Source organism: Vulpes lagopus, chromosome 8 (assembly GCF_018345385.1).
Source record: "Vulpes lagopus strain Blue_001 chromosome 8, ASM1834538v1, whole genome shotgun sequence".
NCBI classification, from domain to species: domain Eukaryota; kingdom Metazoa; phylum Chordata; class Mammalia; order Carnivora; family Canidae; genus Vulpes; species Vulpes lagopus.
The window spans coordinates 122,903,861-122,931,204 of record NC_054831.1 but is presented as its reverse complement, the minus strand read 5'-3'; the positions used below and the strand labels follow the sequence as shown (position 1 = coordinate 122,931,204).

The 27,344-nt window shown below is 56.2% G+C and overlaps 4 protein-coding genes across 8 annotated transcripts; 3 read left to right on the top strand and 1 right to left on the bottom strand.

Moving 5' to 3' along the window:
* Positions 1-2,071: 2,071 nt before the first annotated feature.
* FAM110D (family with sequence similarity 110 member D) lies at positions 2,072-5,188 on the top strand. The gene is made up of 2 exons (XM_041764973.1): positions 2,072-2,178; positions 3,920-5,188. Exon 2 carries the CDS (start codon positions 4,025-4,027, stop codon positions 4,859-4,861), a length of 837 nt encoding a protein of 278 aa, XP_041620907.1. The 5' UTR covers positions 2,072-2,178; positions 3,920-4,024; the 3' UTR covers positions 4,862-5,188.
* Positions 5,189-6,315: 1,127 nt separating this feature from the next.
* On the bottom strand, positions 6,316-9,687 carry C8H1orf232 (chromosome 8 C1orf232 homolog). Its single transcript, XM_041765644.1, has 4 exons — positions 9,604-9,687; positions 8,200-8,283; positions 7,983-8,080; positions 6,316-6,616 (listed from the first exon to the last, which is right to left on the bottom strand). The coding sequence occupies exons 1-4, from the start codon at positions 9,685-9,687 to the stop codon at positions 6,316-6,318; spliced, it is 567 nt and encodes a 188-aa protein (XP_041621578.1).
* Positions 9,688-11,045: 1,358 nt separating this feature from the next.
* Positions 11,046-12,018, top strand: ZNF593 (zinc finger protein 593). The gene is made up of 3 exons (XM_041766975.1): positions 11,046-11,332; positions 11,568-11,630; positions 11,722-12,018. The coding sequence occupies exons 1-3, from the start codon at positions 11,133-11,135 to the stop codon at positions 11,870-11,872; spliced, it is 414 nt and encodes a 137-aa protein (XP_041622909.1). The 5' UTR covers positions 11,046-11,132; the 3' UTR covers positions 11,873-12,018.
* Positions 12,019-17,173: 5,155 nt separating this feature from the next.
* CNKSR1 (connector enhancer of kinase suppressor of Ras 1) lies at positions 17,174-26,570 on the top strand. Of its 5 annotated transcripts, none has more exons than XM_041767962.1 (21): positions 17,174-17,439; positions 19,297-19,454; positions 19,543-19,724; positions 20,334-20,418; positions 20,834-20,875; positions 20,959-21,063; positions 21,564-21,623; positions 21,739-21,789; positions 22,098-22,199; positions 22,281-22,360; positions 22,465-22,538; positions 22,687-22,793; positions 22,872-22,902; positions 23,283-23,455; positions 24,343-24,416; positions 24,579-24,650; positions 24,929-25,002; positions 25,156-25,217; positions 25,302-25,401; positions 25,488-25,669; positions 25,924-26,570. In XM_041767962.1, exons 1-21 carry the CDS (start codon positions 17,214-17,216, stop codon positions 26,191-26,193), a joined length of 2,310 nt encoding a protein of 769 aa, XP_041623896.1. In that variant the 5' UTR covers positions 17,174-17,213; the 3' UTR covers positions 26,194-26,570. The 5 variants fall into 5 exon arrangements, with proteins under 5 accessions (XP_041623896.1, XP_041623895.1, XP_041623898.1 ...); XM_041767961.1 differs by having other exon boundaries at positions 17,175-17,439; positions 21,739-21,807; XM_041767964.1 differs by lacking the exon at positions 17,174-17,439 and adding an exon at positions 17,501-17,509 and having other exon boundaries at positions 21,739-21,807.
* Positions 26,571-27,344: the final 774 nt, after the last annotated feature.

Genomic DNA, 27,344 nt, shown 5'->3' with positions numbered 1-27,344 from the left:
AAGGCTCTTTCACCCAGAAAGCCAATCCAGTCTGACCTCTCCTCTAAGAGCCTACTCTGGTCGGTCGATAGAGGGTCTGTGTCCATTGGCATCCTGGGACAGGGAACTGTCACCCCTCAGACTGGGAGCTCCTGAGAGCAAGGCTCCTTGACCACCTCCCACCTTGGACTCCTGAAGGCAGAGCTTCTGTCTCCTGTCTCCCCTCTCTGACGGGGCACTCCAAGGTCTGGAGCTGGTCTCCAGAAACCCCCCCACGGAGTGTTCCTGCAAAGAGGTGGTGTCATTTCCAGTCCTCAGATCAGGGGCTCCCCCAGGGTGGCACCTGTGTTCCACTCTGAATCTCCTTTTTCTGTAGCTCAGCATCTGTCTTGGTCCCTAGAAAAGAGTTGAGAATCCCACCCCCCACCTCCCACCCTCATTCCGCTTGCCCTTCCACCCAACCCGGATACTCCTTTAAGACCAAAGGGATGGGGGTTGTATCAAGTCAGACACAACAGCCCCATCCTCCCCCTCCTTCACAGGCCAGGTTTCCTGCCATTGACAGCATCCCAGCTGGGCCCTGCCCTGCCTCCATGCTTAACCCCTTCATGACCAGATCTCAGTGCTAGGGGCCTGTACCCCAACCTTGTCTGTAAAATTAGAATAAAAGCACCCATTTCACTGGGTTGTTGTAGTTAGTCACAGAACAGTGCCTAGCATATATTAATCCCCCAATAAAAGTTAGCTATTAGTCTCATTATGTGAGCTTGGATGGGTCATTTCACACCTCCGAGCCTCAGTATTCTCAGCTGTTAAGTGAGGAAATAAAACCCATTACTCCCCAAAGATTGTCTTAGGGATGAATTGTGATCATGTGGATGAAAGTATTTTGCAAAGAGCCATAACCGTACAATATGGAACTATCATGGACCCAAAAAAAGAACCCAAAACAAAACAAAAAAACAAAAACCTTCCCTTAACAAGGTGAAAAAAAAATCTCTTACTACAAATGGGCCTCCTGTTTTATCAGATTCATTATCTTGCTTGACAGGCAGAGCGGGCAGTGTAAAGAGTGGTTTTGGAACTGGATTTTGGCAAGATCCCATTTCTTCATCCATCAAGTGGAGTGGTCACCCCTCCTAGGTCCCCCTCTAGAATTCTTGGGAGAGACAAAGGAGATCCAAGAGCACGGGTGCAAATGTGCTTTGCAAACATTACAAGTTCTACAAGAACTCCAAGAGGAGAGAGCTCTGGGAGGGGAAAAGGTTTGTGGGAAGTGGCCAGCTAGAGGGAGGCAGGGGCCCCTTGGCAAGGGTGTTGATTTTTGAGCTCTGGGTGCTGCAGTTTACTAGGCAGAGGGGAGGTGATCTCCTGGCACTAGCGCTTTGGGGACATGGCTCCCCCTTGAGACAAGAGAAGTCCCCAATGGGGCAAAGGAGAAAGGAGGCCAAAGGCCCTGGAATCATCCATTCATAACCCTCTTCCCATCCAATTCCATTGGCCATGGGAGGACTTGGGCAGAGGCACCTCAAATAGGCTCCGAGGTGACTGTCATGCCAAGACTTGCTAGGACTGGCTCACCTTGCACATCCGCAGCACCAGTGCCCTCACCCTTCGGCTGCAGATTCCTGGCCTCACCTCTAGGGAGAGCGGGCCTGCCACCATCCACACACCCCAACTAGGACAGGCCTAAACCTGCTACAGAGGAAAATAAGCACAGTCAGCTAGAACCCTGTTCTGCCTTTGCATTTTAACCCACAGGTTCTTCCGAAGCCTAGCAGAGGAGGCTGACCCCCCTATGAATAGCATATCCCTACCCTAGGCCTCTGGAGGAAGCTAGGGAGTCAGGAGACCTTGTCTGGGTCCTGGCTGTACCCCAAGCTCACTGCACCTTCATGCAGATGGCATAACCTGTCAGGGCCTGTGTGATCATCTGTATAAAATAATGAAAGAAGCTGGACATGGTCCAAAGGTCCTCTCCAGCACTGAGACTGTGACCAGGAAGGAGTTAACTAGAGACTGGGCTCTGGGTCAGGAAGGCGAGGGTTAATCTGGGGGGGTGGGGGTGGAGGCTCTCTCTCCTTTTCCTGTGGAGAGTGAGGTTTGGCTGCCACCAAAGTTACTTCCAGTCCCTGCTGTCCCTTCTGCCCTTGTCTGATCCTGCCCAGGGACCCCTACATTTAGCCTCCATACCCAGAGGTGAGTGCGTCCTGAACCCAGGGCTGGGGTGGGAAGGCACTGGGGGACCCAAGGGCAGGGAGGCCAGCGCCAAGCCAGTGAGCAAGTCCCCAGCCCACGTCCAGAGCTGAAGCCATGGGCAAAGTTCAGACCACTAACCACAGGACTGGGAGGAGGTGGACGAAGGGACAGAGGGCACAAGGATGTCTGCCAGGCTTCTAGGGTGGAACGTCCGTGGTGAGCATCAGGGCCAACCCAGGAGGCAGGGAAGAGATGGTGGACACAGACTATTTTGGTCCTTGTGTTTAGGGACTTTTTATAGCCTTGCTGCTCAGGGCTGGGAAGAGGAGAGAGCGCTGGGAGGATACCCATAAGGTCAGACAAGCACAGTGCCCTCCTGAGACCTTGGAATCTGACCCATTGCCTGGTAGAGTTCTTGAGAGCACTGCCAGGCTCTCCTTGCTGCCTGGGTTCCCAGTTACCAACTGCCTATGGACTGACTTACTAGACACTAGATAGGGGTTTGTGAGAGAGAGAGAGACAGAGCAAGGACAGGTCTGGGGTGGGGGGCTCCCCCCAACCCTGCAAGTTCTGTTCTTTTGTTGCCTCCTGACTGGAGGTCCCTTCAGCTCTCAGAACTTCTGTGCTCCTTTCAGCTGAGTGGAGGATTCGGGAAGGAGGGAGCCGGGGTGGTATGGGGTGTGTTGAGCTGTGTGGGTGGCCCATTCTGTTACTGCCAACAGAACTGTCAGCTCTTGATTTACAGCCCCTCCTGGTCCCCTTGCCCAGTGACAGAGGGGAGGTGGCGGACAAGGGTCACAGGGTCTCAGGATGAGAAGAAGGCAGGGACCCTAAGGGCAGATTTCTGGGAGCGCCGTTATTGGGAAGAATTTGTGGAAGCAACTTTTTAGTGAGGCAAAGGGCCCATGTCTAATGGAAAGAGCTTGGTTTTATAGCAGCAAGAATAGAAGCAAAACATAAGAGGGAAGTTCTGATCGGCTATGAGAGAAGCCATCTGAACTAGTTCTGCACTGCAAGGCTAGTGACCTGGGTTTCAACCCCAGTCTCTAACTCTCAGACCTGAGCAAGCCCCTTCCTCTCTACCAATTTCCTTTTCTGTAAATGAAAATGCAGAGGTAGGGGAGGTGGTGTTTACAGGTAGGCATTGAGGAATTCCCTTGGCAGGGGTACAGAGGTGGCAAGTAGCTGACTGACATGACCTGGTGGCCACCTCTCTTTCTTCCCCCTTGGCCCTGCTGGGACTGGGCAGGGCAGTTGGCTGCAATTACTGGAGGCTCCTACCCTGTGGTTATATCCCTGACCTCGGTGCTTGGGGGCGGGAAGGGTGGGCCCTGCTGGAGCCAGCCTGTGGCTGGGGAGCCTTCTTGTCTTGGACTCAAAGTTGCTGGGTTGGGAAGAGGTATTTTTTCCGGTTGAGGCCACTTTCGGGAACTGAACTGGGACCAGCCCCATTTCCTTTTCCAAGTGTCCCACTTGCTGATGCTTGCTTGGCATGGCTCTCTGGCCAGATTGGGGCACCCTCAAAGGGGCATGTTTCTGGGTGACCAGGGTGCCCCTGCTCAATGTCTTTGAGGGATAAAGGAGGGGGGAAGGGGTAGCCTGAACCTCTGCCCCTTAGGCACGGTCTGGCCCTTTTAGTTGGGGGAGGGGTGGCTGACTGATCCTATTCCCAGGAATGCCTGCAGGAGAGGTGCTGGGACATCTATTCTCTCCCTGACTGACAGTTCCTCTTTCCCTGTAGGCACCAGGGGGACATCCCCCTCCCCCAGCCAACTGCTCTGGGCTCCTCAAGTAGCTGCCTACTTCCAGTGGCTTATGGGGTACTATCCTGCCCAGCTCTGCTAAGATGATCCTGGCCTCTCCCTCCACCCCATCCAGGGGACGGACCCCCAGCGCGGTGGAGAGGCTGGAGGCCGACAAAGCCAAGTATGTCAAGACACACCAGGTGATAGCACGCCGCCAGGAGCCAGCTCTGCGTGGGGGTCCCGGACCGCTCACCCCGCACGCCTGCAATGAGCTGGGGCCCCCTGCATCGCCCAGGACGCCCAGACCCGCCCGCCGGAGCAGCGGCAGGCGGCTGCCCAGGCCTGACTCCCTCATCTTCTACCGCCAGAAGCGGGACTGCAAGGCTTCGGTGAACAAAGAGAACGCCAAGGGCCAGGGGCTGGTGCGGCGCCTCTTCCTGGGCGCCCCCCGAGACGCCCCCTCGAGTAGTCCGGGCCCAACGGAGCGACCAGCGGCTCCTGGGGTTTGGGCAGCGCCCCAAGAGGCCCCGGAAGCGGCAGGAAAGCGGGCGCTGTGCCCCACATGCTCGCTGCCGCTGTCGGAGAAGGAGCGCTTCTTCAATTACTGCGGCCTGGAGCGCGCGCTGGTGGAGGTGCTGGGCGCTGAGCGCTTCTCTCCGCAGAGCTGGGGCGCGGACGCCAGCCCCCAACCCGGAGCGTCGCCGCCGCCCGGCTCTGGGGACACCACCGACTGGACGTCCAGCGATGGCGACACGGATCGCCCGGACGGTGCTGACCGCGGCGGCGGCGGCGGCGGCGGCGGCGGCGGCTCAGAGGCGGCGGGCTCGGCGCGGGACGGGCGCCCCCCGGTGTCCGTGGTGGAGCGCAACGCGCGCGTCATCCAGTGGTTGTACGGCTGCCAGCGCGCCCGCGGCCCGCCGCGCGAGTCCGAGGTGTGACTGCCGCCGCTGCGGCCCGAGCGGGCTCCGGGGGGTCCCGGACCCCAGGAGGGTGAAGGGGTGGGCGCAGGGCTGGTCCCGGGCACGGGCAGGGACGCCCCGCCTCCGACGCGCCGGGTGCCTCTAGGGAGCCCTTCCCTCTGGGTCCTTGGTCTCTCCCTGTGAACCCTGGGAGGATGGGACAAAATCATTCGAAGGCCCTTCCCAGAGTAGACGACGGAGGGGGAGGGGGCAGCTACGTGGCTCCTGTGGAGGCCGGGTCTGGGGAGAGAAGCCTGGAGTGGGGGATCAGAGAATCTACTGAATAAAGGCAAAACGTTAATTAAAGGAGTCGTGATGCTGGATTAGAGAGCAGGTATGGAGGAAGGAGGGCCGGGTTTGCGGGGTTACACCCGTGGGTTTTGGAGTGTAGGTTCCAGGCTCACTGTGTGACCCTGGGGAAGCACTTAACCTCCTCGAAGCACAGCTGCACCCCTCGATGGTCAGGGTATTTTTGAAACGGTCTTAAAGCACCGCTGCAAAGTGCCCTGCATTATAGAAAGTGTTCGATAAACGACAGCCGCTAAGACCACTACTGATTAGTACTCTTGTGATCATCTCCTCCACCGACCTCAGGTCGGTCCCAACCACATCCAGGAGCCAGGAATACCGCCTCTGAAGAGTTTTGGGGAGAGGTCTGTTCCAGAAATCTGGGGTCCCCCACCCGAAAAGGGGCCCCATTCCTGGAGATGTGCAGCCTCCTTTTGGTTACTAGCTATGGATGGGCTGAGAAAGGAAGAATTCAGAATTGAAGGGACCCGTTCAAACCAGGATTTTGCTAACCTGCAGCCTCACATCTGGCCACTATCTTCCTTTCCCTCAGAGACATGCAATGTCTTTTGTTTGCTTCATGGGACCACACCTTCAAGTCCCTGCTTAGAGTTCCCCTCTTTGCCTGGGCTACCTTCCCCTTTCTATCAACTCAATCTTTCCAAGATTACATTTATTCATTCTCCCTCAGAAATTCCTGAATTCCCCAGTCGGCTTCATCTCCTCCGAGCTCCCAAGTGCAGCCTTATTTTTGTGACTCAACTTGTCACCTGTGTGGGACCCGCTGGTCTTCCCCTTGTACAGGGATGGTGCACATAGCAGGGCCACAGGCTATTTGTCGAATTAAAGAGGCTGAACAGGGCAATGAAGCCTGTCCTCTGGGGCCCCCCAGTTTCCTGGAAAGTTGCGCCCTAAATCGGACTAAATCTTTCCTTACACCAGGACTGTCTGGTCATTTTTCCCTTGTAGGTTTGTGGGAGAAGGGACGGGGAAGACCCTTTGAGCTGAACCCGGCCTTGAGGTTGCCCACCCAAAAGCAGTCATCCCCGCTGTCCGGACAAAGACACGCGGTCACACGGGGTGTCGGGTCAGGGTTTTTATGGGCGCGGGGGAAGGAAGGAGCGGGTGCCCTGGTGGGCCGCAGGCTAGTCGCCCTTGGACGCGGCCTTCACCCTCATCTCGGCCAGTTTGTGGGTGAGGAAGCCCCACTTGAAGCCGGCCACGGTGTCGGCCTCCCCCGGCTCGGGGCGCTCGGCAGCCTCCTCCGCGGCCTCGTCCCCCGCTTCGGGGTCCGGCTCCGGGTTGGGTTCGGCGCCGCGCAGTATGGACGCCGCCGCCGCCTGCTGCTGCTGCCACCTGCTGGCGAACGCGTCCCAGAACCCCGGGCCGCGCGGCTCCGCCTCCGTCGCGGTCACCGCCTGCGAGGGGGACTGCGCCGCCAGCGGGCTGCGGGAGAAGGACGAGCGTCACCGGCCCAGAGGCCCGGGGCGAGGACGAAGAGGGGGAGACGGGGCGCAGGCGCTAGGAGTGGGGCAGGCCGAGCCAGGCGGAGGTCTGGTGACCTGGGGCGCAGGGTGACTGCAGGCCAGGGGAGGAGCTCAGAGGCACAGGGAAAGGGGGCTAGGGTGGGACAGGGTCAGGGGGTTAGGTGAGGGGTCTGGGTAGAGGGAGGCGACACCGGGATTCCCCGCGGAGAGAGTTTAGCAAAGACTCGGGGAAAGCGCGCGACCTCCGCGAAGCGCGAGGCGCCAGGTGTGGAGAGCGGGGCGGGGAGCCCGGGAAGAGGGGCGGGGCCCAGCGGCGCTTGGGGCGGGGTCAGGCTCCGGGAGCGGGTGTCGGGGAAGCCCAGGTTGCGGCCCCGGGGAAAGAGGCAGGGCGGGGGCGGGGATGAGGGTCTGTGATGGAGGGAAAGGAGGACTAGGAAAATGAGGGAACACTAGAAAAAAGCACGGGTGGAGCGACCCAAGGAAATGAGAAAGGCTTAGATCAGGGCTTAGTGGGGAGGGGCGGGGGGTGGGTGGCAGGGAGTGTGGGGGGAAGGGTAGTCAAGGATTGGTGATGAGTCTTGAGGTGGGAGCCTCAGATCTGAGGAAGAGTCCTTGGAGCCCTGGGAGGGTCAGGCGGTGACTGCCAGGAGGGAGAAAGGAAACCTTGCGGCTGGAGAGATGGGTGGGTCTGGGGGACCCCTGGGAGGAAGGAATAGGGGAGTGTCAAAGAAAGGGGGCGTTGCTGGGCTGGAGGGAAGGCCGGAATAGAGCTAGGAGAGAGGAGCTGCCTGGGGTCCCAACCCCTAACCCCTCAGCTTCAAAGCCTTTCTGATTCAATGGTTCCTAAATTAGTGTGCCTCGGGTCCTCAGGAGCATGCTGCAAGCATAGATCCCAGCTTCAGCCCATATCCGCTGAATCAGAATCTTTGAAGGAGGGTCTGGCACAAACTCCCTAGGAGGATGAGGGTTTAGACCGGTATCGGGAATCACTGATCTGGGCCACCCTCTGTTCCAAACATCTAAAGTTTCACTTTTCTGTTCCCTGACTGTAGGGAGATGGCCCCTCCCATGTGGATGGGGAGAGAGAGCACCTAAAATACCTTCTAGCACCTCAATCCCAACAGCCCTTTAAGTCCTCCTGAGATCTAACCTAATCTCCAGATTTGTTGATTTGGCCTCTTTCCTGCTGAGAGAAACTGAAACAGCCAGGGGCTGGTCCTTCCTCTCCCTCCTTGATCAGAAAGATACACAAATAGACCGGAAAGAAAGGACATGGGAGCAGGGGGACCCCAGGCCCATCCCAGCCCCCACCAACACACACATACTGGTCAGCACAGGGCTCCGGTGGCAGCAGCTTGTCCTCATCTTCTTTGTTAAACAGAGACGACACTGTCAGCCAACCTTTCACCCCAACCCCCTGAACCTGGGAGGAAGGGGCTGGGAATCAGGGAGGGGTCACAGCACCACCTCCCAGGATTCCACAGTAGCCTCTACCAGGTTCCCCCCACCCCCAGGAGTTGGGATGAAGAAGGAAGAACTCACCCGGCGGGCCAGCTGTGACATGGGATGGGAAGCCTCTTCCGCAGGTCTTGCTGGCTCAGATTCCACTAACGCTGGGTTCCCTCGCTGGGACACAAGACCCCCTCCCTAGCATGAGAAAGGCTCCAGACGAACAGGACCTCCCTCCTCCACTGCTAGCCTGGTATGCACACCCTGACACCCCAAACCCTCACACCTAAACACCCATCTAGTCCCTTCACACCATCCATCCATCCATCCATCCATCCAGGTTATACCTCTACACAAAGCTCCCAATCACATACCTGACCTGTATAGTTAATCCCTGCAGACACCCTTGAGCACACATACCTGCCCTCCCACAGACATATCCACACACACCCAAAAATGTGTGGACAAGGGTATGCATGCTGATGTGGACACACACCCGTACTTCGCATGCCTCCACACGACTATACCTCTTCACCTGTACATAGATGTACATGCTGTGAAGCACCTACATAAGGACACATACACAGTTATACCATTCATACCTGTGAACTTATACGAATGCAGACATCTGTGGCAAGGCCCACCTGCAGCACACTAAACCTCTGCATCCATCCACAGACACGAAGACAGACATGTACACACACACGCTATACAAACCTGAGACCTGCAAATGCTTTCACAGAGGGATTCAGGCAGAGACTTACACACACACAGAAATACTTATATCTGGTTCACACCTACACATACAACTTCATGAAGTATTTTACATGGATTTCAATCCTACTACTGACCCACAGATACTTCTACACAAGCCCCTCCTTGGACACCAAGCGGTCTAGACATAAACTTATTTACAAACCTACACACACACACCCTTCAGAAATATTTCCCGTCCCTGTGATATCTGTTTGCACAACTGCCACTTATCACAGCCTCTAGATGCAAGATTGTTCCCAGTTTCAGAGCTTTTTTTGATCTTTAATGTTAGGATAAACATGATCCAAGTCTGGCTCTAATCTGATGCTGCGACAGTGACCTATGTGCAAGCACCACTTTTCCTATTTCCAGCACCATAGAGCTCACTCCCTCTTAAGGCAAGCCATCCCAGTTCTGCAGCCCTGCTCATTAGAAAGTTGTGTCAAGCTGCATATACCCTGTGTGGCTACTGCCCTTTGGTCCTGGAAGGATATCTTCCATGTGGTCGCCATTGAGATCTTTGGAGACAATAACCATTCTTCTGGTGGCCCCCAAATCTTCTTCCTCAGTTTTCTTAAATGCCCTGGCTTTCTATACTGTGCCATTTGTCATCTCTGAATGTGCTGACTGCTTCTGCACAAATATGCCCCCACCCCAAGCCTGTCCCTTGTCCTTCATTGTACGTTTCACTCCTGCTGCCCCTCTGCCATGACCCACCCAGCAAACATGGATGGTACCCACCTCCTCTGCCAGGTCCTCCTCAGATTCCCCACTGAGGGTCTGTAACACTTTGGACTTGTAGGTTTTCCAAAATGCCTGGTTCATGGCTGCAGGGGAAACTGACCTGGCACCCAAGCTCAAGAAGGCAATTGACTCAGTGGGCCCCCAGTGGGTCTGGCTCCAGGAACTTGGTGAGGCCGAGAGCCTGTCCCAGGGATCAGGTGACTTCATTAAAGATGCACCAGGCTCCCCAGCTGGCACAGTGCCCAGCAGGTGAACCTGATCCAGAGTCTGGGGTGGGGGTGGGACAGAACTGGCTTCTGTGGCCTCAGCCCCTTGTCTTGACCCATATTGGCCAAGAATAATGAAGACATCTCTATGGAGTCCTCCTTCCTGGCCCTAGGGGTACTTGAATTTGATCTCTTGGAATGGCTCCAGAAAAATCTTTCAGCCACTAAGTCCATTTATAAAGTCCTTGGGCCCAAGACCCACACTGGACTGGTGCCTCTGGGACTGTAGCCATACCAGTTGTGCCTTCAGAGGGGCCTGCCCTATATCCCTACTTAGCTGTGAACTGGATTGAGGAGGTCCCAAGGCCCCCAGTTGGCACCCTGAGCTTACATTTCACTGCTTTGTCTGGTCTGGAAACTGATCCTCTCCCCAGGGATGCACGTGCATGTCTCCCTGTTTCCTGGCAACAGGTTCCAAGGAGCTGGAGTCCCTGAATTATTGCTGAGCTCCTCTGGTCAGCCAGGAAGGCACCAGGCTCCGATGAATGGGGAGAGGCTCTCTGGCCCTCTCCCCGCCCTGATCACACAGCCCCTAGGCTGGCTCTCTGCCTTGGCTGCTAGCCCATGCCTGGGAGTCCAGGGCTCAGAGAAGGGGGAAGGTCCTTCGGTGAGCACCTCCTCACCGAAGGTCTGAGGGGGTGCCTGAGCACTGTGCTTCCTGAGGAGGAACACGGCTTGCTCACGGATCTGGACGCGGGCGGATGAAGGATGGAGACCAAGGGAGTCAGGGCGAGGTGGTGGCCTTCGTCGGGATCTGGAGGGATCTCCCGAATCCTGTGGGGGCCGGCGCACTGACTCACTCTCACTCATTAATTCATTTATTCACATCACGGACATTTTTCAGTGCCTCCCGGAGATGCTCAAGGCATTTTCCCTCTTCCCACTGACCGCGGAATCCAAGATCTGGGAACAAGCAAGGGGACACGGTGCCAGGGGATGGCGCAGAGGCAGGCTGGGCCCGGCGGGGCGCGAGGGCGGGGGCCGGAAGCCCGGGGCGCGCTGCACCCGGCCGCTACCCCGCGACAGCCTCGCCCCAGGCGGAGGACGCTGCCCTGGGCCCGGGCCCCGCCCGGCCTCCGTCACTGACGTCGACCGCCGCCCGGGCCGCTCCGGCTGCGAAGCGCGATGACGTCATCCGGGGCGGTCCGGAGGAGCCCGCGCCGCCCCCGGGCGTCACGTGACGTCACCCAGCAATCCGGAAGCGCCCGCACGTGTGCTCCGCTGCCGGCTCTGGGCCCCCCGGGCCCGTGGTCCCTGGCCATGGGTCGCGCCCGGCGGACAGGGGCGCACCGAGCCCGCTCCCTGGCCCGCCAGATGAAGGCGAAGCGGCGGCGGCCCGACCTCGATGAGATTCACCGCGAGCTGCGGCCCCAGGTCCCCGCGCGGTCTCGGCCGGACCCAGCGTCTGAGCCCGACCCGGACCTGCCGGGGGGCGGCCTGCATCGCTGTCTGGCCTGCGCGTGAGTCCCGGCCGGGCCTGGCCCGGGGAGGAGAAGGGTGGGCGGGACGGGACGGGGGCGTGTGGTCCGGCCCGCGGGACGCGCGGGGTCTCCTCTCGTGGGACCCGTGGGTGGGCTGGCCTCCCATCCGTTCAGGCGCGCAGCCTGGCGTCAGGAAGAGCTCGGTTCAGGGAGGTAGGCGTTACCTGAGAGGCTTCAGCTCACTCTTCTCCTTACCCGCCTCCCATCGCTGCAGGAGGTACTTCATTGATTCCGCCACCCTGAAGACCCACTTCCGATCCAAAGACCACAAGAAAAGGTATGGAGTAAGGAGAGGATTGATGGATGAGTGCTGGGCACACAGGGCTTGCATCTGGTCAGCTCCCAACTGTCATTCTTCTTTCTCCCAGGCTAAAGCAGCTGAGCGTGGAGCCCTACAGTCAGGAGGAGGCGGAAAGGGCAGCGGGTATGGGCTCTTATGTGACACCCCAGCGACTGGCAGTGCCCACGGAAGTATCCACTGAGGTCCCTGAGATGGTCACAACTCCCTGCATGACCTGAGGCTGCAAAGTGCGGGAGCTGCCCATGGACAGCACTGCAAAGGCTAGGCTGAGAGGGACTGTGCCGGCCTCTTTGGGCCCTGGGTTTGGGGAGTGGATGGCCTCTCCTGGGTGCTCTCACCCCCAATAAAGGAACTGGATAGAGAAGACTTGCCTCTGACTGTAATCTCCAGGCCACTCCCCCAGACTCCTGCGCTGTGGGGTTTCTCTGTTACTCTTGTTTACAGGACCTAGGGTGTCTGTTCCCCACTTGGTCCAGCTTTTCCCTACAGCCTTGCCTTCCCTCAGGGGTCCTGGGCATCTGAGCTGGAGCCTCCAGAGGGAGCCCAAGTCAGTAAAGGAGAGAGGGAGGGTCTGGTTAATACTGTCCTCTTCCCCATGAGAGCAGGAACTGACCCTCAGAAAAGAAGTGTGTTCCCAAGATTGCAGCCCCCGCTGAGTCACCTCCCCCAGGACCCAGGTGGGAGGCCGCCTACTTTATCATCAGGCCTGTGGCGGCCGCCGCTGCCCCACCATCTTCCAGACAGCATAGCAGGAGCCACCCAGTCCAAGGACAGCCAGCAGTGTAGCCACAATCCCAGCCAGTGGACTCCGGGGCTCTGCTTTCAGCTCCCCAGCTATCTGCATCTGAAGGTACACAGAGGGTCCATCTGAGGGGTCAGTTGGAGACTTCTCGGAAGGTAGTGGGTAGGAAGGAACTGGAAGGTACAGTTGGGTGAAGAAGGTACGGATGCCACTGCTGCCCCAGGGAGATTCCACCCCAATCCCTCTCGCTTCACTGCCCATCTGGGCCCTGGCTGCTCAGGCGGCAGGAAACGTGACCGCCTGGCTTCTGGGGGTTTCAGCCCAGCGATGGTAGGGGAAAGTAGGGGGTCGGTGCCAGAAGCCATCGGTGAGAGGTACTTACCTGTAGTACACGGAAGTAGCCAGGGGTCAGGCGTCGAAATCTCATGGTGGATGCCTCTAGTCTCCCTGGCGGCCTGTGGGATGGAAGCAGGAATGAGGATAGCGGTGTTCATGATACCAAGGAGCAGAAATCCGGGCATAGAGGTTTCCGACTTCTCATATACATGAGAGCCATGCCTCAGAGGATGCTCACCAGCGTCTGCCCTCCCAGGTCTGGCAGGGGGCGGGGCAGATGGACCTTTAAATCTGGTCCCTTCCCCCTCCTGCCCGTCCTGCCAGCCTCAGGAGCAGCTGTCAAGAGAGATCAGCATCAGGCCTGAGAAGCACCTCCCCCACTCACCACGGAGGGCAGGCTGGGTAAGCAGGAGAGGCCTTGCCTGATAGCACTTGGGAGTCTTAGACCTGGACCAGGTACTAGAAGGCCAGGTACAGGAGACCCAACCAGAGTTGGGTCCTGGCTCTATCCGTACCTCTCAGGTGATTGGATATCACCAGTCAGCCCTCAGCAAAAGAGGGGCAGGGTGTCTTATTAATCCGCCTTCTCCCCCCAGACATTGGTAATCCTTTTCACTTGGTTTCTGTTAGATCAACGGCCCCTACCTTGGGGGAGGGCATATATTGCTTCTTTCTCCAAGATGAAGTTCCCGCAGGGACTTTCCTATTCTTGGCTTGGGGACAGTAATAAAAGGAGTTTAGTATATACTGATTAAGAAAGCTGTCCACAGCATGCTAAAAAACAGTAGCTGACTGTGCTAGGTAGTATTCTAAGCAGTAAGTGTGTATTATTTCATTTGGTATTGACTATCTCATAAAATGAAAAAAAAATATTTAAAAAAGCACATTTTCAGAGTAGCATGTAAAGTATCTGCCTGTGTAGAGAATAGAAACTTCACAGTGGTCCCCACTCCAGAATGGAATAGAGATATAATGACCTGCTGTTAACCTTTGAATGTTTTACAATAAACATGCAGAAGTAACTTTTATAAACTCAGAAAACTATCTTTATTTTTTTTAAAGATTTTATTTATTCATGAGAGACAGAGAAAGAGAGAGAGAGAGGCACAGGCAGAGGGAGAAGCAGGCTCCATGCAGGGAGCCCGACATGGGACTTGATTCCGGGACCCCAGGATCATGCCCTGGGCTGAAGGCGGTGCTGAGCCGCCGGGGCTGCCCAGAAAACTATCTTTAAAATAGAAGCTACCATTTACTCTGCCCTTACCTCCCTAGCCCTGGCAGGTGACAGGGGCACAAAATAAAGGCAAGATCGTGAATGTTAGGCCCCTAGTCCTTTTAGGGGAGCACGTGAGCACAAGTGGTGAGTTCCTGTCCATTTCTCCCCTGCAGGATTATGTGTTCAGGGAAGGCAGGGGCTGGCTGACTCAGGGTAGGTGTTTGATGGAACTAAGATGGTGGAGACAGGTCTTTGTGTTTTGGGCTTCCCCAAAGTGCCACAGGCAGGTCGTTGAAGTGAGAGGCAAAAATGTGAAAGAGGGACACAGCACGGAGGAGTGATGAAGGAGCATGTGCCCACAGGGTGTGAGGGGCATGAAGCAAAGGAGGGAACCAGAGAGGTGAGGGCTGTGTTGCACCTTTGGAGCCTACTGGTTCACCAGTGAGGGAGCAAGGCCTGCAGGGACCTGCGGAGATGTTGAAAATAGCAGCCAACAATCTGCATTCATGTTTGATGCCACATGTGAAGATGGGAAGGGGTCAGCAGAGCTGGCCAAGTTCCAGAGAACTGGATTTATCTGTGAAATTATGGAATGATAACAACTGAAACACACACACTATATGAGCCATCCATAGGCCAAGTACAGAATTTGGATTTGGGGCAAGATCATGACAGGCTTTGAAGGCTGGGTGTTGCACCCCTGGTAGGGATTCCAAAGGGATAGTCGGAGGCCCAGGCTCCTCTCCACAAAATTAAAGCAATAATAACTCAGCTCTATTCCATAAGACAGATTTCAAAATACTTCAAGCAAATCTCCACAGCACTAAGGTCTAGGTGTCCCTGTTTTGGACAGGAAGAAACAGGTTCAGAGAGGTGTGGAGATTAGGCACAGTCACACAGCAAATGATACTGATACTGATTCTGATTCCAAATTCCTGGGAGTCTCCTGGTCTGGGATAATGGTGGTGATGGTGGTGATAATGGTGACAACAATAAGCAGTATGTTTCAGGCTACTGTTTTAAGAGAAAGGCTCCTAACTGGGATTTAGAATTTAGGGGGCCCATAAACTTGGATGGGAAAAAATGATATGTTTTTGCTAACTTGTAATAGAAATTTACCATTTCTGGGGTGCCTGGGTGGCTCAGTTTGTTAGGCATCTGCCTTCGACTCCCATCATGGCCTCTCGGTCCTAGGATTGAGCACTGAGGCAGGCTCCCAGCTCAGCCAGGAGTCTGTTTTTCCCTCTCCCTCTGTCTCTTCCCCTGGTTGTGCTCTCTCTGTCTCTCTCAAATGAATAAATAAAATATTTTTTTAAATTACCATTTCGGGAATCCTTGGGTGGCGCTGTAGTTTAGCGCCTGCCTTTGGCCCATGGCGTGATCCTGGAGTCCCGGGATCGAGTCCCACATCGGGCTCCCTGCATGGAGCCTGCTTCTCCCTCTGCCTGTGTCTCTGCCTCTCTGTCTCTCTCTCTCTCTCATGAATAAATAAAATCTCTTAAAAATAAATAAATAAAATTACAATTTCTTTGTACATGGATTGAAGTATGAACAGTATCTGTGGCTTTGTCACCTATTAAAATCACAGATTTTTTTTTTTTTTTTTTTTATGATAGTCAGAGAGAGAGAGAGGCAGAGACATAGGCAGAGGGAGAAGCAGGCTCCATGCACCGGGAGCCCGATATGGGATTCGATCCCGGGTCTCCAGGATCGCACCCTGGGCCAAAGGCAGGCGCCAAACCGCTGCGCCACCCAGGGATCCCAAAATCACAGATATTTTTATACCAAATTATAGTTATTCAAATATCTCAACATTGTATATGCTCATAATTATTTCAAAATCATGATAGTTATAAACCCATTTCAGACACTCCTGCTATGTAGCTGCCATGGATTGGGCACCTCTAGGTCTAGTAGAGGGTCAGTGACCAAATGGTGAATCTGCCTGTTCTCACACTGGTGACCCAGGCTTCTCCATTATGCTCCTGCATTCCCTATGTTTACTTGTTAACTGATAATGTGAGAGAAGATGAATCAAAGATCACACCCACAGTTTAGTGTTCTTCAAGTTGAACACCACGCTGATAACATTAAAGAGGACAATTTAACTTAACAGTCTTGTTATATTTTTTAAAGATTTTATTTATTCATGAGACACACACAGAGAAGCAGAGACAGGCAGAGGGAGAAGCAGGCTCCCCTGAGAGAGTCCTATGTGGGACCCAATCTCTGAACTCCAGGATCATGCCCTGAGACGAAAGCAGAGCTCAACTGCTGAGCCATCCAGGCATTCCCTTGTTACTTTTTTTTTTTTTTTTTTTTGAGATTTTATTTATTCATGATAGGCAGAGGGAGAAACAGGCTCCATGCGGGGAGCCCAACACAGGATTTGATCCCGGGACTCCAGGATCACGTCCTGGCCCAAAGGCAGGCGCTGAACCGCTGAGCCACCCAGGGATCCCAAGATTTTATTTATTGATGAGAGACACACAGAGAGAGGCAGAGACATAGGCAGAGGGAGAAGCAGGCTCCCTGCTGGGAGCCAGATGTGTGACTGTATCCCAGGACCCCGGGATCACCTGAGCCAAAGACAGATGATCAACCACTGAGCACCCAGTTACCCAACAGTCTTGTTATCTAATGCTGATAAACATTACTGTATCATAAATGTATGGATTTTTTTTTAAGACGTTATTTTTTCTCTACACCCAACGTGGGACTCAACTCACAACCCCGAGATCAAGAGTTGCACACTCTACTGACTGAGCCCGCCAGGCACCTCAATCATAAATACGTGTTTTAAATGTTTTGGTTATGATTCTCTTCCTTGTAATCTTCAGCATTTCTTTAATGCTTCCAAAAGCACAATTCTGAGAAAGGGTCCATCGGTTTCACCAGACTGCCAGAAGGGTCTGTATGTGTGCCCAAAACAGGGGGGGACTAGAAACCCCTGTTCCGGAAAGTTTTAGCGCTATTAAGACAGGTGCTCGGCACAGCAGCCCATTTTGCGGAGAAGCATGCACGGTGGGTAGGGTTTTGGAGCTAACAAGCTGCAAAGCTGGTTTTCGCTGCCAGGGTTCTGGCTCCTTCTGTGCTCTGACTTTTTTTTGTTTTGTTTTGAGGAGCCTCTTTTGAGGTCAAAGTGCAGTTTGGGGCGGGATCGCGGCCCGCTCCAAAGTCGCCTGGGTCGCACAGCGGCGGCACCGCCCCCGGGTCAGGCGGCCGGGCAGCCCGCGGTGGCGGGAGGCGGGGCGGCGGCGGGCCAATGGCAGCGGCAGCGCCTCACCTGGCCGTGCCCGTGCGCCCAGGTGTGCTGCTGGCTCCGCCCGGGGCCCGGCCCGGGTCCCTCCCCAGGTCCCTCCCCAGGCGGGACTCCGGGAGCGGAAATTCCTGCGCGGGCGGGCCCGGCGGGAGCGGCTGCGGGCGGGCGGTCCGGGCCATGGAGCCAGTAGCGACCTGGAGCCCCGGGAAGGTGGCGGCTTGGCTGAGAGGTGGGCCTGGGCAGAGTCGGGCTGGAGGGGCGCTGGCACGAGGAGACGAAACGGAGAAGGGACGTGCCAGGTCTGTCAGCGGCTTGGTCAACAAGTAGTTCGGGGCGCCTGCCGCGTACGCGGCCCTGGGCTAGGCGGAGGGATCGACGAGACGACCCGGGGCCCGGGGGCTCAGCTGGGGTCCCCCAGCGCCCCGCGAGGGGCCGCCGCGGTGCGGGCGGGGAGGCGGCGCCTGGGGGATGAAAACAGAGGGACGGGCCGGCGCCCACGGCCGCCCAAGCGCCTTCACCTTCCCTCCGCCCCAGGGCTCAGTGGGCTGGTATTAAACCCATTTATCAGAAGCGGAAACTGACGCACTGAGCCAGGAAGTGATTGCTTGGGCTGGGCAACAGGGCCCGTCCTCCTGTCTTTTCCCTTCTCTCCACTTTGAGAGAAACAGAAGGCCCAGGCAGACCGAAGGGGTTGGCACAGCCGCTTCCTGGGGCCTCGGGGGAGAGGACGTGGTGGCCAGTCACTGAGCCCCGGAGGCGGGGAAAGGGCCCAGACTGCAGCTGGGAGAGGGGAGGGGAGTCCTGACAGCCCTCCCGGGCAGCTCGAGCGGGGAGGGGAGTGGAGCTCCCTGCTGGCAGGCCCAGGCCGAGCAGCCCTGGAAAAGCCGGGCTTCAGGGCTGGAGTCCGACTCCCAGGCTGAGTTCCAGGCCCCACCGCTCCACTCACCAGCTCTGCGACCAGAGGTCTCAGTTTCTCTATCCGTAAGATAAGAAAGTCAACAGCCATCTCATGGAGTAGACAAAAAGAGACCATCGCAGCAGGTGCCTAGCCTGCGTGGCTCAAGGTAGACTTGGGAGGAAGGCGGCGCAGCAAGGTCACCGTCCTCGGCAGAGGAGCCGCCTGAGGGCTGGAGCCCTGGAGTAGCAGGTCCACCAACTCCCAGTCCAGTGTTCTTAATGTCACACGGGGAACGAAGAAGAGCTATTAATGACCGCTCACGTTCCCTAATGATGGAGCCTCACTTGGGATGGAAGGAACTCCTTCAAAGAGTGAGCAAGCTACTTCATCTCTATTTGTATCCATTTTCCCACCTATAAAATGAGGATAATAATAGTCGTTACCTCCTACATTCAGTGAGCACCAAATGTGTTACTACATAGAAAACCCTTAAAATCTTGCCTAGCACATAAGCTTTCAATGGAATTTTTCCTGTCTTCGGTCTGCCTCGTCTACCTTGTGCCAGGCATGGGCTAGAGTTAAGAAGGAACAGTTTTTGATGGCCTAGAGCATGAGGGGCAGTGGGAGCTGGAGAGATCCCGACCCACCCTGGGGAGTTATGGAAGGCTTCCTGGAGGGAGTTAGATTAAAAAGGAGGGTGAAGGAGCTAGAAGAATCCAGGCAGAAGAAATAGTGCATGCGAGGACCCTGAGGCAAAAGAGCATTCCAGGAGCTCCAGGGAGTTAGGGCTCTGGATCTAGAGTATTGAGTTTGAAGGGCTGTGCCAGAGGATGAGACTGGAGAGTCAGGTGGGGCCTGATCATACAGGGCCTTGTTGATCAGGGTAGAGTCTGGTGATGATACCATGGCAGCTGTTACTGTCTACCGTGAACTAGGGAATGGTCCAAGTGCTTCACGTGTTCCATGTCATTTAATACCCACATGATCAGAAAGTAGGTGCTTTTATTGTTGCCATTTCACAGGTGAGGAAGCTGAGGCACAGAGTGATTAAATTACTTGCTCAGTAGTCTCATCTGTGAAATGGGCAGAACACACCCTGGGTCCCAGGATTGTTGTTAGGAGCAGATGGGAGGAAAGAGGGCTTTGTGAGAATGAAGAAGTGGCCTGAAAGCCCTGCTCTCCCTCTAGGCCTCGATGACTCCCTACAGGACTACTGCTTTGAGGAATGGGAACTGCCTGGCAAGTACCTGCTCCAGCTCTGTCCCCGAAGCCTTGAGGCTCTGACCGTGTGGCCTCTGGGCCACCAGGAGCTCATCCTGGAAGGGGTGGAACAGCTCCGGGCCCTGGTGAGTGAATGGTGGCCACACTTGTGCAGCTTCTACCCATCTGGGCCATCCACTGCCAGGAGATAACCTGCCTTTTTTTCTGGCACAGAGCTCTGGGCTACAGACAGAGAACCTTCAGAGCCTGACAGAGAGATTGCTGGAGGGGACCTATGCTTTCCAGAGCTTAGTCCAAGGTCACCTGGAGGGCTGTGTGGAGCCCCCTGCCCATGTCCTCAGTGCAGCTGTGAAACTGATACATGAGGCCCATACCCTCCTCTTCTGGCTCAACAGGTACCCGGGGCTCCTCCTAAGACCCTGGTTGGGCCAGCTGGTGAGGGGGACCCTCCTCATCCTTGGCCTCCTCTGGGACCTGGGGATGAAGAACAGAGCTTGGCTGTTCCGATGTGGAGCAGGGCAAGAAGATTATTTGGTCTGTGTTGGGGGCATCAGGGCACCTGACTTCCCACCCACCCCCAGCTTGTAATCAGAACAGTCATAACACTGCATGAAGAGTTTCTCTACTCCCTTCAACTGCTGCCGCTTATCCCATAGGTCCCTGCTCAAATGTCACCTCCTCTGGGAAGCCTTCCCTGTTATATGTTCTCAGAGCTCCCTATACTTCACAGCAGATCAAGTCATATCATTATTGATGTAATCATAGGTTTAAGGTCTGTCTCCCCGGTGCCTAGAACAGGGCTTGGCATGTATTATGCACTTGACAAATAAGTCCTTTGCTAAGCTCTTTAGATTTATCAGTCATCTCATTTACCCCAACCAAAACCCATCAGGGCGGATATTATCTCTCCCCATGTGTCAGATGGGTAGTTGGCTCTGAGTGGTTCCATGACTTGACTGGTCATCACAGCCCCCTAATCACTGTTCCACCCTTCCCCCTGCCAGATACCTCTTCTCCCACTTAAATGACTTCTCCGCCTGCCAGAAGATTGGGGAGTTGTGCGGGGAGCTGGGCCAGGCCTTGCAGGAGGTAGGAGAACCAAGGGCCGGGCTTGGCCTGGGCCATAGCGACCAAGTCAGGCTAGAGCTTTTTATAACCTATGAATCAGCACAGGATCAGGTGTGGGGGTTGGGAAGAGACAGGCACAGGAAGAAAGGCGGCCAGGCGGCTGGGTAGGGGCAATGGGGGTGTGGGGTCTTCCAGCTGGCAGGGGTGGCTTGGGAAGTTTAACTCTCAGGAAAAGGTGAAGCCAGGGAGGGCATGTATGGTGATTTCTGGGCTTGGCGTCAGGGGATGAGACCTTGGAGCCAAAGCTCTGAGGCTGTGTAGTTCTAGAAGGAGACCAGCACGCAGGACAGAGTGGGACTATAGGGAAGCCCCCTCTGCCCTTGGGAGAAGGCAGTGCCCCTGACTCGGGGAAGGCTGATGCCCTCTCTGCTTGCAGGACACTCCAGCGGCTGAGAAGGAGAGCAAAGTCCTGAGGATTGTGAGTATGGGTTTGGTTGAATGGGGAGTTGGGGTGGCAGTGGGACGAGGTTCAGGCTGGCCATCCTGCTCCCCCTCCCCCAGTGCAGCCACGTGGTCGGGATCTGCCACAACATCCTGAGCTGCAGCCCCCAGGAGCTGCTGGAGCAGAGGGCAGTGCTGGAGCGTGTGCATCTGGATGACCCTTTGGTGAGCCCTGCTCTCTTGGCAGCCTTGTCTGGGCCCTGAAATATGGCTCTAGGAACCCGCAGAATCCTGTATTCTGTACAGCTCTTAAAGGCCCAGAGGGCTTTCCTGGGGTCTCATGTCGTTAAGTACTTTCTCCAATCTTGAGGGGCTTTAGCTGGTGTGGTCTCAGGTGACACATTCCAGCCCTGGGACACAGACACGGCAGGTTAGGGGACTGGGACTTTCTTGCTTTAATCTTTGACTGCTTGAGAAAACCAGAGCCCCCAGCCCTGCCCCTGTCCTGCCCCAGCCCTGCCCCAGCCCTGCTTATCCTTTCTGGAGGGCTGCTGAGGATCTCATTAGCCCACAAGCTCCGCTTCCCTCTGGCCCCTATTGGAGAAGGAGGCGGGACCCAGAGAAGAGTGGCAGGCCCAACGTCACACAGCAGGTTGGGCAGTTCCACCCACCCAAGAATTCTGGTCCCCCATTACTCTCGGTGACTGCCGCCTCTGCCTTGGCAGGGCCTGGGAATCCACACCACCAGTAACTGCCTGCACTTTGTGTCCCGTGTGGGAACCCAGGTGAGAATCCCACGCCTTTCTCAGCTGCCCGCCCCAAGGCCCCCTTATTACCCTCCAGCTGAGCCCACCTCAGGCCCATGGAGAGCAAACCCTATGAGCCTACCCCACCTACCAGGTCCCTGCCGACACTCGGCTGCAGATCCTGCCTGGAGACGAGATTGTCCAGGTCAATGAGCAGGTGGTGGTGAGTGAGAAGGGGAGGGACATAGGGGGTGGGCGGCAGTGAAGGGACTACTGAATAGAAGCCAGGGCTGGTGGGTGGGGAGGGCCCCTTGTGGAGACCAGGCTTATGGGGGCTGCCATCCGGGTCAGAGTGGCCTTGGTAGAGTCAAGGTGAAGGGGCTGGTGGGGGCCTCCTGAAGGAGGAGTGGCAGGAGGCAGAGGGTGAGGGTAAGGGCTGTTGGCTTAGCTCAGAGCCTCCTGGGCAGTTCCAGCAACCCAGCACCCCTGCCCGCCCCCTGCTCTGTCCCCCAGGTGGGCTGGCCCCATAAGAATGTGATGAGGGAGCTGCTGCGGGAGCCAGCCGGGGCCACCTTAGTGCTGAAGAAGGTCCCGGTGCCAAAGACCCCTCCACAGGTACCTGCCCCCAGCCCTGCCCCTGTCCTGCTCTCAGACCCCTGTCACCAGCTCCATCACCATTTCTGGTTGTTCCCCCAGACCTCTCCTCAAGCCCTGGGCTCTCCACAGCAGACGATCCCGTCACCCCCCTCACCAGCTCTCCCCCCACTGTCTCCCAGGTAATGGGCTCTCCCCTCCACTATCTCCCAGGTAACAGGCTCTGCCCCAGGTGGGTTTTGGTGTCAGTGCCCTGGGCTCACTCATCTCTCCTCGCTCTCCCCAGCACCCCGTCTGAAGACATCTTTGCCTTTGACCTGACTTCAAACCCAAGGCCTGGACCCAGTACTGCCTGGACAGGTAGTTTCAAAGTCCCACCAGGTAGCAGATGCCCTGGGCAAAACATGTTGGATGCCTGGCTCAGACCCGCAAACTCTGACATCCTCACCCTACTGCCTAGCCTGGGGTTGGGCTCATGGACCCTCCTCTCTCTCGTTCCTCCTGACAGACTCTACCTCCCTCGACCTTGAGTCCCTGCCCATTCCCCCTGTATCCCCAGCCACACTCCCAGCAGGAGTAGCAGATACTCAGAAGCCCCCAGAACACCCTGACAAGGTAAGGTGAGGGCTCGGCAAGGACAAGTTGTGTGGCTTCAGACCAGGACCCTTCTGTAACCCCTTATGGCCTTTTCAGAGTCCTGTTCCTGGTCGGAAGAAATCAAAAGGTAAGAGATGTACTTGACTAGGTGGGGGTCCCTTGATATGAGGTCTTCAAAGTTTTTATAGTGTCTGGCAAGACCACCCCTCACATTGCACACACAGCTCCCCTGAACAGCTGGGTGTGACAGACCTGTGCTTCCAGCCTGGGCCTCTCACCAGCTCTGTGACTTTGAGCTAATGGCTCATCCTCTGATCTTCCATTTCCTCGTCTCTAAAATGGGAAGAATCAGCTCTACCTCAGGCAGACACCTGTGACATTTCAAGCACAGAGCACAGGTTCAGCAGTATCAGCTGGGAATGCTGGTAGGGGGGCAGGGAGCAGGTTTGGGAGTCCAGGACACCGTTGTTAGCCCCTAATCACCCAGGCTGTGCTGTGCTGCTGCAGGCGTGGCGACTCGACTGAGTCGCAGGCGGGTGTCCTGCCGGGAACTGGGCCAGCCAGACTGTGACGGCTGGCTCCTGCTGCGCAAGGTGCCTGGTGGCTTCATGGGCCCGCGCTGGCGCCGCTGCTGGTTTGTGCTCAAGAGACACACGCTTTACTGGTACCACCAGCCCCAGGTGAGCCCCCCCACCACATACATGGGTTAGCAAGTGAGTCAGAGCCATGATTTTCATCCTTACTCCACCAGTCTGCTCCCCCTGTGGTCACAGGAAGGCCACAGGCCCCCTCCCTGAGCCCTACCTATAGAATAAGATCACTCTTTGGAGAAAGATGAACTAATATGTGTGTAAGAGCAGCCTGAGAAAAGGTATCACGGGCAGTTTAGAGAGAGTCACCTTTACTCTCCCCACCTTTCCTTCCTCTTCTGTTACCCTGTCTATCCTAGTGATGGGCCATTTGTTCAACTGCTTATTCATTCAATGAATGTTCAGGTGCCTACTGTGTACCCAGCTCTGGGCTGCGTACTAGGGACAGAGGGAGGATGGGAGAGTCCCTGCTACTCCAGGCTGGTAGTAGTGAGGATGAGTGTACCCCCCAGGCCAGTTCAGCGAACCCATGCTATGATAAAGGAGAAGCCCAGGGGTGGGTAGGAGCCCTGCAGAGGTGGACAGTCCAACCTGGAGCATCAAGAAGGCTGAGAAATCAATGCCTGGAGGTTAGTCAGATGGAAAGATGAAAAAACCAGGAAGGGAGAAGAGAGTTTGCAAAGTTCAGGGGTATGGAGCAGCTTCCTGCATCTCTAATAACACAACAAATGCATAAGCAGTCTTTTCTTCTGTGGCCGTCTTCCTGGATATCTTTGGCTCCTCTTTCCTGGCTCAAAGGCACCCCTTGGTCACACACTTTGCCCCATCCCAGATTCCTGCCCTGAGCTCTAGGCATTGGGAGATTTGTGGTTGGAGAGCTCAGGAGCTGCCCCTCTACCGCCCCACCCCCAGGAGCCTGACTGGGCCTCCAGGGTCTTGGGGCTGCAGGTTGACCCTCACCCTGTAATTCCCCCCAGGATGAGAAGGCTGAAGGTCTCATCAATGTTTCCAACTACAGTCTGGAAAGCGGTCAGGATCAGAAGAAAAAATAGTTAAGTCTTGGAGTGTGACACTGGGGGGTGGGCTGAGAAAGGGAGAGAAAGAAGAAGTAGGGGGGAGGAGGATGCACCAGGTAGCTAGGGTTCCCAGTGCAGCCTCATAGGTTCTGGATGGGCACAGCCAGGCTGAGTGAGGCCCCTGTGCTCCCTGGCAGTGTGTTCCAGCTCACCCATGATGTGTACAAACCCTTCATTTTCGCTGCTGACACCCTGGAGGATCTGAGCATGTGAGTGCCAGCCCCCATCCCTACCCGCCTACCTCCCAGCTTCCGCATGAGTGCTTGTGAGCCTGGCTCAGGAACCTGGATTCTGATCCCTGTTCTCTGATGGTGGCTGATCAAGGCACTCACTTCTCCAAGCCTCAGTTTCATCATCTATAAAATGGGTTAGTTTGAGTTCCTACCTCTCAGAGGTACTCTGAGGGTTAAGTTAGAAGATGATAACAGGTGAAAATCCCCTAGCATACAGTAGACAGAAACTCCGAGACCCGTTTGTCCCTACACAGGTGGGTGCGCCATCTAATTACCTGCATTTCCAAGTACCAGTCTCCACGCCGGGCCTCCCTGCCCCGAGAAGAAGGTGGGTGTCTCACAGGGGTAGGTCTCACCAGGTCTCAGCTGAGCCTCTGTCTTTCCTGGGATGGGGCTGGGAACTCCAATGCCCTAGCCCACTCCCTGGCCTCCTAAAACCCTGTGATGCTTACTGGGCTCCCACTTGCTCCTGTTCCCCCAGACTGCTACAGTGAGACAGAAGCAGAAGACCCTGACGATGACGCTGGGTCCCGATCGGCCTCGGTGAGTAGGAGATGAGTGTGTGTGCGTGGGGTACATCCATAGCGCTCAGAATGATACCCACTTCTCCTTCTGTTCTGCCCACAGCCCTGCCCAGCCCAAGTCTGGGGTCCGCTCCATGGAGACACATCACCTGCAGCTACCCCGACGCAGGGCAGCCCACGGACATCCTTTGGCTCACCAACAGGTGTTGTGCTGGGGTTGGGAGCGGAGATGGAGGGCAGGGGGTGGGGCAGGGCTGGGCACATGGTCATCTGCCCCCCTCCCCCGCAGACAACAGTGAAGGGGCGCTGGAAGGAATGGTGCGGGGGCTGAGGCAGGGTGGCGTGTCCCTCCTGGGCCAGCCGCAGCCCCTCACTCAGGAACAATGGCGGAGCTCTTTCATGCGGCGCAACCGAGACCCCCAGCAAAATGAGCTAGTGCACCGCGTACGAGCACTACAGAGCACACTCAAGGTCAGCTGGAGGGCACTGGGCATGGTGGAGGACAGGGCTCTGGGCTTGTGGTTCTGCTTCCTGGCCTGAGCTCTGGGCCCAGCTGTGGACCGAACCAGTTCCAGGCTCCCAGAGCCAGCCTCTCCTCGTGAGGGTTGGGGCTGGAGTGGGCCAGGTGCTGGGTTCCAAGCACTGGACCCCAGAGTGAGCCCTGAGCTCGGGCTCTGCCCCTCTCCCTAGGTGATCATGCCCCCGAGCTCCCACTCTCTTCACAGGCAAAGCTGCAGGAGCTTCAGGCTTTGGAGGAAGTGCTGGGTGACCCCGAGCTGACAGGAGAGAAGTTCCGACAGTGGAAGGAGCAGAACCAAGATCTCTACTTGGAGAGCCTGGGGGCCGGGGCAGTGGTGCAAGCTGAAGGCCCCTCCCAAGTCCTGAGCTCTGACCCCAGAGAACAGCCTTCCCACCCCCTGCCCTCTGACCCTGAGGAGCAGTCCCATCTCTGCCCCCGGACCCCAGAGAGCAACCTCCAGCCTCCTGACCTCTGACCCTGGTCAGTACTCTGGCTCCTGACCTCTGGCCTCGAAGACCACATCAACCCCCCAGCCTCTGACTTGCCCAGGACAGGGCCCCTGCCAGCTCTGTTCAAGGTCAGAAGTAGTGCTACCCCGAGATGGCCCCCTCTGCCTAAGTGTCCACCATTTCTGCTCCTCTCTCCCCTGGAGTGGGGTCAAGTGAAGTGAACTCTGTGCCATCCTCTCTCTTGCCAATGAAGTGGTGGGAAGCTGGCCTGCGAGAAATTCTCTCCCACCTCATCCTCTGACCTGTGGGGGCACAAACCCACTCCCCGCCTAGTCTTGTATAGGTGTTCATTTTACACAAGAAACACTTTCAACAAAATAAAATCAATCATATCTAAAATGAATCCACATGTGCCTTTGCCTTCCATATTAGAACCAGGAATCTGCTTTCCAGAGGGGACAAGGATGGAAAGGTATCAGAAGGACAGGAATGGGCAGCTCGGGTGGCTCAGCGGTTTAGCCCTGCCTTCGGCCCAGGGCCTGATCCTGGAGACCCGGGATCGAGTCCCCTGTCGGGCTCCCTGAATGGAGCCTGCTTCTCCCTCTGCCTATGTCTCTGCCTCTCTCTCTCTCTCTCTCTCTCTCTCTGTCTCTCATGAATAAATACATAAAATATTTATTAAAAAAAAAAAAAAAAAAAGGACAGTTACCAATGCTCTTGGTAACTGGTCTGCCACGTGTGCATACTACTGGCCTGAGCCCTATTCCTGAAGTTCTGTGCCTCTCAGGATGAGAGCTGCTGATCCATAGCCAGTGAGGGCCTCCACTTATGCCCACCTCTTCCCCACTCTTCAGAAACCAGGGGGTACTCTCCTGCCCCGTCCCCAGGGAGGCACAGAGAAACAAGAGACTGGCCTTTCTCTCTCGATGGAGAAACATAGCTGTGTGGAAGGACAGGGTGGATGGCCCTGAGACAGGTTGTGGATGGCGAAGCTGGTGGGGACAGGTACAGGTTGAGGTCTTCTGGGAAGAGGATCTCTTCTCTTCCTCCTCCCAGTCTCCCCTCTAGCTCCTGGACCCAGAGTAGGGCCATGCCCCTCTGTCTCCATCCAGGGGTGTACAAGAAACCTGACTTGTTCCCATCAGCCTCTGACCCCAGCCCAGCCCCTCAGTGCCCC